The sequence below is a fragment of the Polyergus mexicanus genome, unplaced genomic scaffold (assembly GCF_030449975.1).
Source record: "Polyergus mexicanus isolate NDT 795.1 unplaced genomic scaffold, iyPolMexi1.0 SCAF_9, whole genome shotgun sequence".
NCBI lineage: Eukaryota > Metazoa > Arthropoda > Insecta > Hymenoptera > Formicidae > Polyergus > Polyergus mexicanus.
In genome coordinates, this window is record NW_027223329.1 from 937,159 (window position 1) to 949,395 (window position 12,237).

General features: G+C 33.2%; 1 protein-coding gene across 2 annotated transcripts in view; it reads right to left on the reverse strand.

The window, feature by feature from the left end:
- The window catches only part of Sulf1 (Extracellular sulfatase Sulf1), a 58,912-nt gene that overhangs the window by 6,102 nt on the left and 40,573 nt on the right, over window positions 1-12,237 (reverse strand). Inside the window, exons 4-8 of one of the 2 annotated variants that reach the window (XM_070301375.1) lie at window positions 11,706-12,027; window positions 3,618-3,768; window positions 3,270-3,445; window positions 1,806-1,916; window positions 815-1,110 (exon numbers count right to left, since the gene is read on the reverse strand). In XM_070301375.1, the coding sequence (XP_070157476.1) occupies window positions 815-1,110; window positions 1,806-1,916; window positions 3,270-3,445; window positions 3,618-3,768; window positions 11,706-12,027 (1,056 nt within the window). Of the gene's footprint in view, window positions 1-814; window positions 1,114-1,805; window positions 1,917-3,269; window positions 3,446-3,617; window positions 3,769-11,705; window positions 12,028-12,237 lie in introns of both variants that reach the window. The other variant, XM_070301374.1, reaches the window with a different exon arrangement.

Below are 12,237 nucleotides of genomic sequence, written 5' to 3' on the forward strand. Positions count from 1 at the left end.
AAAGAACTCGTTCTTCCACGCTTCTACATATAATATGCAATATACAGCAGCTGGCTGTAACGGTAAGCTAAACTTATGATACAACTGCCTATGCGTTTGGAACATTTCTCTCGAGTCGAATCAAAGGATCTATCTACGTTTTTATGAAATCAATTTATTAACTAATGCCACGGGGTGAAATCCGATTACGCGATTCGTATTAAAGACATTTAAGGATGTTAAGCTCTACTGAAAATTATTACATCGCAAATATCATCGAAGATACGTGTGACATTTCGCTATAATAATTAATATAAATTACGTAACGTTCATGCAAAATATCGCGATTCTATCTTGCACACTTTTTACGCTTAAATAAAAACACATGAAGGAATTAAGCTATCCATTATATATATATATATATATATATATATATATATATATATATATATATATATATATATAGTTAGCATATTTCGATTTAATTTTTCAAATAATAAAAGAAAAAGGAGTGCTTGACCACTAATGATTGATTTCCATTGACTGATTGTAATATTGGAAATAATTCACAATGTAATGAATCATATATATCTGTACAATCTCATTGTCTCATAAATTCCAATAATTCGTAAAATATAATAACTTTATGAATTAATTGATTGATCCCATTTGCACATCTCTAATTCTTGAAATGTCGATCGTATCGGTTCGTTTTGAATATCTCTTATATATAGAAATATTTCTATAATCTGCATTGCGAAAATATTTCCAAAAAATAAATTGCCGATAACGAAATGGAGATTCGAATCTTATATTATAATAGTGATTAACTTACTTGTCTCGTCCATAATCGAATCTTCAAGATCATCGTCGTCTGAAATATCCTGATCACTTCCGATGTCACTTCCGATGTCGCTCGCTGTAAAACGATGCTCAACATCCGCATCTGTATCTGGGATGTCATCGTCCTCTTCCGGCGTCGAACTCGGTGGCTGCTTAGCCTGTGTAGCATTTTGCCTCTTAGCTTCCCGCGCCCTCGATTCAGCGATAGATTCCTGAGTCTCTCGGCGGCCAGAGGACTCGATCAGGAATGTATCAGGCCACTTGAACTTCGACCTTCTGCCATGCTTGCTACTGTAACAACAGCCTTTACTCACAAGCGAGAAATACGATCGGCATGGGACATTGAAAATATTATGTTTCACATATATTGTACAATATATATATATATGTATATATAATGGGATTATAATGGAAATAATTTAATGATATTACACACAAGATGGAAATTTTTACTCGCTACACACAGAGTAAAAATTATAAAAAGTGCTGCAGCAAAGAGTACGCTTTGATAACGCGATTTTGCTTAATAAAATCGGAAAGTTCTAATAGATTATAATGAAATTATAAGAAATAAAACAGGACTTTTTTTTTTAACTCGCTATGGACTAAAATCCGATTACGTATCCGCATTAAAAAGTTCGATATTTAAGAATGTTAAACTCTACGTTTAACTGAAAATTATTATATCGTGAATATTGTCAGAGATATGTGTTTGATGTAATACATTATAATATACAATTAAGATCAATGAATTATTATTCGAGTTATTATATCGAAAATAAAATAATTCCTTTGAGTTTCTTAAATGAAGCTTCATTATAAATTTTTTTTTTTTTTTTTTTATATACTTTTCAGCTTTTTAAATGTTAAAAATATAAAAAATATGTATAAAAATAAAATATAAATATGAAAAATAATAAGCGAGAAGATTTAAAAGGAACATCTTAAATAAATCTTGAGAAGAAAACTACGAACGTACTTACTTGAGAAAGAGTTTCTTGAAGGAACGACCATCCATCTGTGGTGGCGTTTCGACGCCGGCAATATCCAAGAACGTCGGCGCCAGATCGATGTTCAAAACTATGTCATCTACTCTGCAACGTTATGTGGATCTTTTATTACGACCTTAATCGTGCCTTAGACTTTTTGACGTTTATTTGTTCTTGAACAATTCAAGTGCGGTAGCCAAAGTTCCGCAAATATCGAATATTATAATAACTCGTATACCGCGGTACATTTTATATCGTATAAATTTCTTATAGTCATATAGGCGCATTTTCAAAATATTTGAATTATTTTAGATAAAGAATCATTAACTTTTTGATTATAATTAATAATGTTCAGTTTATTTTTTCTGAGATATTGGACAGCAGAGATCTATGGTTAAAAATTGTGTTCTAGCTAGAAAAATTTTAATTTTGTCGATTTAATTCTCATTAATCTTATATTTAAGAAAAAATAATAACAAGGGAATTTTTAGTATATAAATCATTATTTTTAATTTGATATATAGCTAAGTGGAAGAACATAATAGAAAATAAAGATGATAGAAAATAGAAAATGCAGCTTCTCTTTATACTTTTTTTTATTATATTATGATTAATAATTTTTTTTTTGTTCTCCTAATAATTTTTTATGGAAATATAGTACTCCTCGAAAAGAATAATTTAATTTTCTAAAAATGCTATTTGACTTAATAATGATCGTAGGCTAATCACAGTGATTAGGAAGTATCAGTAATCTGTTGTTTTAATTACCGCGTTATACCATCTGTCTTTCATGGCTCGGTTTCATGGACTATAAGGATAATTTATTTCGGGGCTCTCGGGCAGGATCCGGAACTCCGTAATTCCAGGAGACGGCGAGAAACCACTTACAGACAAATGCTCTATTTATTACCGTCAAATCTTGCCTGGAGTTAAGGGAACAAGTAGATTGTACCTTTGATATCGAACCGTGACAAGATATAGGAATGCCTTGCCATACTATTGCATTCTCCCGTTTATTAACGAGAAATTATTGCACATTGCTTGTTCGAATTGTTGAAAATAGAATGTATTTATAAAATGAGGGACAACTGTACATTATTTAATAAAAGAACGTGAGAAAAATATATAAAGAGATTACACATTGATTACACAATGATATATATATATATATATATATATATATATATATATATATATATATATATTAAAGATATTGTTGCGCTGATATACGAAGGATTATGATTACGATCAATCCACAAACATGTACATGTAATATTCATTAAATATTTAGTTCTTTAGTTAATATATATAAATTTTATATTTATTTTTCTCTTCCATAACATAGAAAGAACTAATCTGCAGTTCATTACTCCAATAATTACTAAATAAAGTATCCAATTTTAAATTTTAATAATAAAGGACGCTCAAAATATTAAATTATAATTGAAAGAGACTTACATGGATCCAGGTTCGACGCCAGGACCTCTAATGAGAAATGGTACCCTTACATCGAACTCGAACGGAAAGCTCTTGCCTTTTATAAGCCCGAACTGTCCCAAATGATATCCATGATCGGACGTATAAATAATATACGTATTATCCAGTTCACCCAAATCCTTCAATTCTTGATAAATCTATAATAGAATCAATATAGGCGATAGATAAATATTTTAATACTTTTTATGGTGAATGTGTGTAAAATAGTTTTCTCTATCGATACAATTATATATAATAATTTTTTAAATTCCAAACATTGTATGTGTGTATAAATAATTGTGCGATGAAAATGTGAAGCGTGATACGTACTCTATCTACGGCAGCATCGACGCTTTGTAAAGTTTGTAATCGTTTCGTCATTAAGAGATCTGTAAACTGCTTATGAATAGGTTGCATTTTCTGCGTAACTTGGAGTATCCATTGCTTATCGGGATTCGGTGCATAATCGTATGCCGGTGTGCTGAAATGCAAACAATACAGACAATTCATTAAATATACGTCATTAAATTATTTTTCGATCGTATCTCGCAAATGAGGGTAAAATTTTATTTTTTTTCTTGAATTAAAAATTTGTGTTTGATTGTAATAAATAAAAATTCTCCTATTGAACCTTTCCTACAAAATCTATATTTTCATGTTTTAATAAGAGCCTAATATATGTGTGTATGAATTTTATCAGATAAAAAAATTTAATAAAATATATAATGAGAAGGTAAAAATATTGACGGATGTCACATACGCCATTATTTATTAATTATTATGAGAAATATATATATATATATATATATATATATATATATATATATATATATATATAAAGATGAAAATATCTAAATATCTAAACAGTTAAAAATATAATTTGGAAATATCTGCTAATTCAACCATATACATTATATTAGTTTTCAGAAAATGTAAAATGTAAAAAAGTGCTTTTAATTATTCCACTTATGCATTCTTTAAATAATCTGCGTATAGTTTATAAAATTTGTTGTTCGAATTATCGTTTCCTTTCAAGTATCCACAGCAGATTTTTTTTTTTATCATGGAAGTGATAAATATATATTTTAAGATATATACTTTTATAACATCGTTGCATTATATTAGAGAAAATCGCATTATACTAAATATCGATCTTCGTGGTTTCAACATATCGAACTGATTCGCGCGGTTTCGGTCTCAAGTCTATCATCTACCGAGGATTTCCGATAGAATCGTCTTTGATCCTCCATTTTCGCAAGAAATTAGCCGATAGCTAACTCACAGTGCTATATCGCGAAATTTTAGCATCCACGTGACATCGTCCTTAATTACAATCGCGGTCCATTGGTAGCAAGATCTTAAGCGCTACGAATTTAGGAACGTGCAGCATAGTTTTGTCCTAGGAAGCCTCGTCAGCTAGACCGAAATTGAATTAATTCTCCGCGGCTAGCAAGAGAGATCGCCGATGAGACGGCGAGCTGAAGTATGGGAGACGGAAACTCTTGAGACGGACTGCCGTCTCTTTCTCCTCCTCCAATTACGCGAGACACGAAATTATGGATAATTGGCTCTTCACCTTCCTTCATGTCCTTCAGGAGCGCTCATACCGCACGCAGAATCTTTGTTTTATTGATGGGTTCTCGTGCAGGACGCGCCACGGGAATAGATCTTTGAGAATATGCATATACTTTAAATTTCAAAGAAAATAAAGAGCCGATAAAAGATGGAAATGATCTTCTTTAGTTACCATATTAAAGAAGAAGAACGAAAAAAATCGCAAGAGAGAGATTTCTAATTATAGTTCATATAATTAGTAGTTCGTATAATAGAGTTAGAGATATTATTTATTAATTCGGATAAAATTTATCAGTTTATTTACATAATTTATTATTAAAAATTGCTAAGATTCGAACAGTTGAAAAAATTGTAAGATTTAGGCAAATTAGCTTCAAAACTACGATAAATCGTATTTCTAAGATGAATTCAAGAAAAATGTGTAAGAGGAGTTTTTAATTTGAGAAATAATTTATTTAATATTGAAAAAATTAAAATACTATTTTCCGTTTCTCCGCGAAATAATGGATCAAATCAAATTTTTATTAAAATGGAAAGATGACTAAAAAAAAAAAAATCTTTGATAGATTTTATGTAAAACTAGGTTGACATATAATATAAATCTCATCTCCAACACACAAAATCTAAATGGTTCGTTGCAAGTACGTCACGATCAGATGGAAACGAAATATGATGCTCCCTCGAAAAAGCAGAGATGAAAAAGAGTTAAATACTTTACAGAAAATTACGTAAGAGATAGAGTGAGGGGGAAGGGAGGAACTCTTTATAATGTCCGCGCAATTCATGTTAATTCTATCGCATGACTTTCCAGCTCTCCGCTGTCGTAAATTTTCCACAGTTTAAGCAAATTTAAAACGAAATGCGCAATCCGGCCACGTAAGTCCCGAACGGAGATATCGCGTCCCCTTAATTGTAGCCTTAATTTTGCGTTTACCATCTCGCCACAACCACTTAACTCGCCCACGAGCGCGAATTATATTTACACTCAGACGAGTGTCATCGTCTGCTCACTTATGTCCTCGTTCGTCTCCGCGGAGCTTCCTTGTTTTGCATGCGATTTATAGAACTCGGAGGTAAAAATAGAATGCAATGTATCTCGCAAAGCGATAAATGAATTGCTAAACGAGCACACCGTATTGTAATTTTTTATCAAAGATATACCAGTGTATAGCAAAAGCTATTTTTAGATAATGAGTATTATCCTTGATACCTTGACCAATATATAATACATAAAAAAATATAATATATCACAAGAATAAAGTTGTGTGTTATTCATCTTCTTTCTTCATAGCATCTTATTGAGAAATTATATTTTACTAATAGAACTTTAGAAATTATAATTTTATAAATTTGCAAAAGTAATGAAACAAACAGCTAATTCATTAAAGAATACACAAAATATATTATTTATATTTATAGCATTTTGTTAAACTTATTGTTAAAAATCTTCTTGCAATTTATTAGAATTAAACGCAATTTGCCAAACACGACAGATTACTAATCACATTTGTGATTTTTCCACATTTGCTTTTTTTAAATCAAATTTTATTAATATTTCGAAAGAATCAATAGAAATAATTATTTCTAATAATAATTTTCGGTTTTCGTGTAAAAATATAATTAAATATTTATTGATTCTAATACACAGATTACAATACCCAAATGAGCGAATAAACGCGTAAATAGGCGAGCGGAAAAGTATTAATAATCCATTAATCTCTCGTCCAACACTATCATCAAAAGCGATTGGTCAGGAAATGAATAACTTTTACTCATCATAAACTAACGCGTTTATTTTCTTCTCGGAACACATCTCAATTGTATTTTCCGAATATACATAGTATTTATATCATATAAATCTTTTTTTCAAATTCAATGACATTGTAAATTTAAATAAAGATATTCTTGCCTTCTTTTACATGAAATAGAAAAAGCGAGAAAAACTTTCAAGCATTATTAAGAGGAAGCTCATAAACATACCGAGTACCCTTTTAACGTCGACACGATAGCAATAAAACTTTATATTTATTAATCGCATGTCATGTTTAGCTTCACGTGTACAAAAATAATGAGATACAAAGAAAGCCATTATTACCTGCTGTAATATCCTGCTAATCTCGGTATTCTTACATTAGAGATTACTTTTGTTGCAACATTTTTAGCTACTGAAAAAATTCCGATTCCTTTCTGTTCTATATCGAAAAATATTTCTTTCTCGGTAAAAGAGACGACCACCGAAAACTGTTGCATTCTTTTTTTATGAATACTACACAAAATTTTAATTGATGAACACCATTTATTTTCCATATTAAATATCGATTTTCTCAAAATAAATTATATATTTTTTATTGTATAATAAAAATAGCGAAATAAATTTCAATTTTTATGTACTTTATAATAATGTGGAAAAAATTATTCATATCTATTTAAAAGTTAAAAGAATATCGTTAAGGTTGTAAGACTTAAATTAAAAAGTTAAAAGATTAACTCACGTGCGATTGTATTCCAAGGATCTTACTCATTGTCAGTGACACGTAATTACGTTAACGACGATTAAATCTGTTTTAGATTCGGGAAATTCGAATCTCCTGTTCAATGACGGAAATTTACGATTCATATAATATCGAAGTGAATCGCGCAAAAGGAAACAATGAGATATTACGAAACGTATAGATCGATTCTTTTATCGATATACGAGGCAAAGACGATGTTAATGCACATATAGCATATTTATGAACGTGTGTACGCAGTATGGCTCATACGCATAAATAATAAAATTGTCTTTATCCAACTCGCCTCGAATCGTGACGAGCTGTTAACACTTAAGAAATCGCGTAGGGTTTAAGCTGAACTGTACAACCATAAATTTATCTCTAGTCTTTTCATACGCTTACCTACACATTGAATTATAAATGAATCTTATCGTCAGTTGCCATTAACTGTCATTCTCAACAAGAAATATATTTCTTTGCGGTTACAATTAACGACGATTGTTTCACAAGTTAATAATGTCTCGCGGAAAAAAAGATTATGTATAGGGTTATATAAGAAATGTTAGAGAACAATGAGATCGCTTAAGAGAGTTTGCTATTAGTGCTTCGAAGTTGTAAAGATTCGTATACCAGGTATATAAATATGAAACCGGAATTTTTGTATAGAAAATACACGTTTATGGTATGAAAATGATAAAAAATATTTTATTTGAAGTATTGCCCATTGCTAGCTATACATTTTTCTCATCTCTCTGATAATTTGTGGATGCCACGTCAAAAAAACTGTTGCTCCTTTGAGGCAAACCAGTCATCGAGCCATTTTCGTATATTTTCGTAAGAAGCGAAGCGCTGCTCGGCAAGTGCGTGTCCCATCGATGCAAATAAGTAGTAATCGGATGGAGCCAAGTCTGGTGAGTAAGCCGCATGCGAAAGTATTTCCCAACTAAACGCCTCAATCGTTTCTTTGACCGGTTTTGCTGTGTGTGATGATGCATTATCATGAAGCAAAATCACTTTGCGTTGCCTTTTTTGATATTCTGGTCGTTTTTCACGCAAAGCTTGATTCAAATCGAGTTGTTGTTGCGATTGAGCGTCATCCTCATCCAACAATGTTTGCAATTCGCTGTCTTCAAACTTTTTCGGTGGTCTTTCACATTCTTCGTTTCTCACGTCAAAATCGCCACTTTTGAATTTTTTAAACCACTCAAAGCACTGTGATTTACCAAGAGCATGCTCACCGTAAGCTTCGACAAGCATTCGATGCGATTCTGCAGCAGTTTTCTTCAAATGGTAACAGAAAATCAATGCTATCCGCAAATCGTAGTTTCCAGGCACAAAATTCGACATGTTCAACGCTATTAAAAACTATGCTGTTGTATGAAACTTGTATTGTTGTGAGTTGAAAATCTTGATCAGATGTCAAAACAAGAAAATGGCGCCAATGACGCGGTTTGACGGTAACTACGTTGACAGCTATAGGGCCAGCTATGGGCAAATTCCGGTTTCATATTTATATACCTGGTATTTAAGTGAACGTAGTTGTATAACTCCGCGATTATTGCCGAAACGCCCATCATTAATCTACATCAACGATGATGTTGTCTTGCGATGCACTCAATTCCCTCTCATCGAAAGGGAATTAGATTAGCGCCCGGCTACTGATTGCTTAAAGGCGCGCCAATAAAAGCGCTCTGAAAGCACGTTACTCTACATGCCGCCCGACACATTAATTTCTGTCGATTAACTTTTGAGTGGCATGACACGGGAATGGCGTGATGTACGAGCGTGCGGAATAAAGATCCTTGATATTAAAATGTCGGGCGGCACTCTACGACCGCATAAATGGTTGCGATATATATAATATGTCGTGCCATAATTAAATATAATGTAGAATGTCGAGGTGTTAACCGATTTCATGAAAGCACGCGCGTATACGCGAGAGTATTCTGCGAATTCTCTTCATCGTCGCAATCTCTTTCTCTGTCTTGATTGCAAAACAAGGTGAAATTTGATGACGTAGTTTTTCCTTTGCGTCTTGGAAATTCGGAGATAATGAATTGCACGCTATCGGGAACGTACACGTGATCCAGGAATTCTTTTTATTCATTCTGACGAGAGACAACCGCGAAGCGATGACACCGACAGCCGCCAACGTCGCGTTGGCTCGCAATTTTTTGCACCTCGTTTTTCTGCGAAACTTGGCACTGGAAATTCACCGCGACGGGAATAGACGTGGAAGCTTATTTTGAGAATATCCGTACTTAATATACGTCAAAGCTAATAAATGAATCGATCGAGAATGCCCGGATGTAAGTGCGTATTTTAATTCTCATTCCAAAATTCTAATTTTAAAAAGATTGTCAAAACAATTGTATAATAACGTTTCATAGCTATCATTCGCTTCACCGCTTCTACTTTATTATCGTCCAATCAACATTTTGTCCTATATCAATCTGATAAACGAGTTGAGGAACTGAAACACACCAGCTATCATTGTACTTTCGTTGGGAATTTTTGCGACACGCGAATTCTTTCTTTTTTCTCGATACGGTAGACACACACGTGTGCCTAATAATATCTGTCTCGTGGACGCACAATAACGCAGCGGAGCCGTTAGGAGAACGCGTACCCATTCCCCTTTTCATCACGCTCTCGGTGTGGTGTATAAGGGCACTCCATCACTCTCGGCGATAATACAATCGCTGTGAATATCTATCCCATGGTTGTCTAGTCTAGGACCTATATGCGTTGACGCGCTCTTCACTCCGACAGGTATGAATTCGTTCGCTTTTTCTATTTCTATTCCTCTTCTAATCGTATATTTAATGTTTAAGAGAGACATGAATTTTTCTTTACGCGGACGGAAATAAACGTGCGAATTTAAGAATGAGAAGCGATTCGGAAAGAGATCCGGTTTTTCCGCAAGGGGGACAATCCTTATTGCGCGCGTTCTCCGCTGTACACGTTAACGGGAGCAAAGAAAAGCGGTCGCAACAACGAAAAATAATAGATGCGCGCGTATGTGCGATTCGATGAAGTTGCGGTTGTCATGGCAGCATAGACGCGAATGAGCCAGCTCGATATCAAACCCAAGTGATTCGTTATAATAACATCAAGCGTGAAAATCGACAGGGTGTCCCAAAATTCGCGCATTCGGAATGCACAGCGATGATTATCCATGTGTCAAAGGAAACAATTTTTTTTTCTGGCAAAATTACTGAACAATACTTTTTAAATGAGAGTAATTTTAAGTTAACGAATGAACGCTCCAAGTTACGCATGAATCAGGGAACATTTTTTTAACTTATATCACGAATAACAGTGTTATCTAATCTACTTATTTTACTTTCAATCGTTGCTTCCGTGATTTTTAGAATCCTGTCGCGAAAAATGCGAGCTTCTTAATTTCCAAATTTGTTGCATCTTCTTATGATATCGCAAAAATCGAAAATAAAATGTCACGGAAACATGGATTTCGAAATAACCATTGTTGTACGATACTTTGTTACCGCATTACATTTCTGATGAAGTCATCGTGAAATGCAATCGGAGCGACAGAAATCCACACAAAAACAGAAACTCTTTCGGAATGGGCGCTTTAACGAGAGGGAGGCCGCTTAGACCGCAGCGAACGATGGACGTAAAAAACAGCGAGAAGTAAAGAGGATTGTGTGATTTTATCGAAGATTATATAATACGGAGCACACGAAATAAAATAATACGCGATTAATACCGTGATAAAAAAAAATAAATAATTTTTTTATATTCTCAAAGTTAATTTCTTAAATGCTGCATAATTATTTTAATTTACAACTATTTATCACTAATGTTAAATTTGTACGAATGATATTAAGAATGATCTTCGTCGCGATTTGCATTTTCAAAATAAACGAAAGTGCCTATTTTATTTATTAATTTCTTATTAAGATCCAATTGATTATGTAAATGAATATTCAAGATCGAAACTCAATTCTTTCCGCTGATTAATTATCTTTTATGTTATGTGATATATATGTAAAGATCATATTTTTCTCAACATCATATACATATGAAACAAATAATATGCAAATAATATAGAGTTCGATCAAAGGGCACGAAAACATCATAATAATTAAATTTCGCTAATGTAATGCTGCAGAATATAAAATTGAATGAAGTACGCTTATTATTCTTATAAGACAAGTTCCACGGGGTTCCTAATTTGTTCTTTTATTTGAAAAAGAAAAAAAAAACAAATATTCTATTTGCGAAAATTAGAGCAAATCGCGCCGAGAAGCAGATATACAAATAAATTTTTATTACGATCGAAAAGCGCGCGTACAAACACGATCAGATAGTTTATCGTACTCACTGATGAGTGGTGACGTTGAAAAAGAGATGCGAAAACTGCGGCGCCGAATCCTCCGGACCGTGCGGGGCTGGAAAGCTTGCGACTAACATGACCGGTTTCCGGGCAAAATTGTGTTTACTCTGCTTTAGGAAAGCCACGCTGTCGTTGGCTATCAAGTCCGGATAATAGTCCTTGCTGTACTCGAAGCCGTGCTTTATCTTCTTGCCGTTCATATTGACGCTGTAGTTGTAGTAGCGTGAGTTCATTATAAGACCACCCCATTCCCGCCATCCCGGCGGTATATACGAGCCATTGTACTTGTTCAAATACTTGCCAAAGTATCCTGAAATGTAAAAAAAATAATGGAGATTAAAATCGCGCGCTACAGTTAAATAGTTATGATTGAATTTTATATATAATAATTGCATATTTTTTTTATTTCTCACAATTTTCTTTCGGTATCTCGTGCTTTTCGATTATTATATTAGGTGTACAACTTTGCTTCCGCCGTTTTCCTATAGTTGGCTTTAGCGGTAAGTAGTGGTCGAAATAA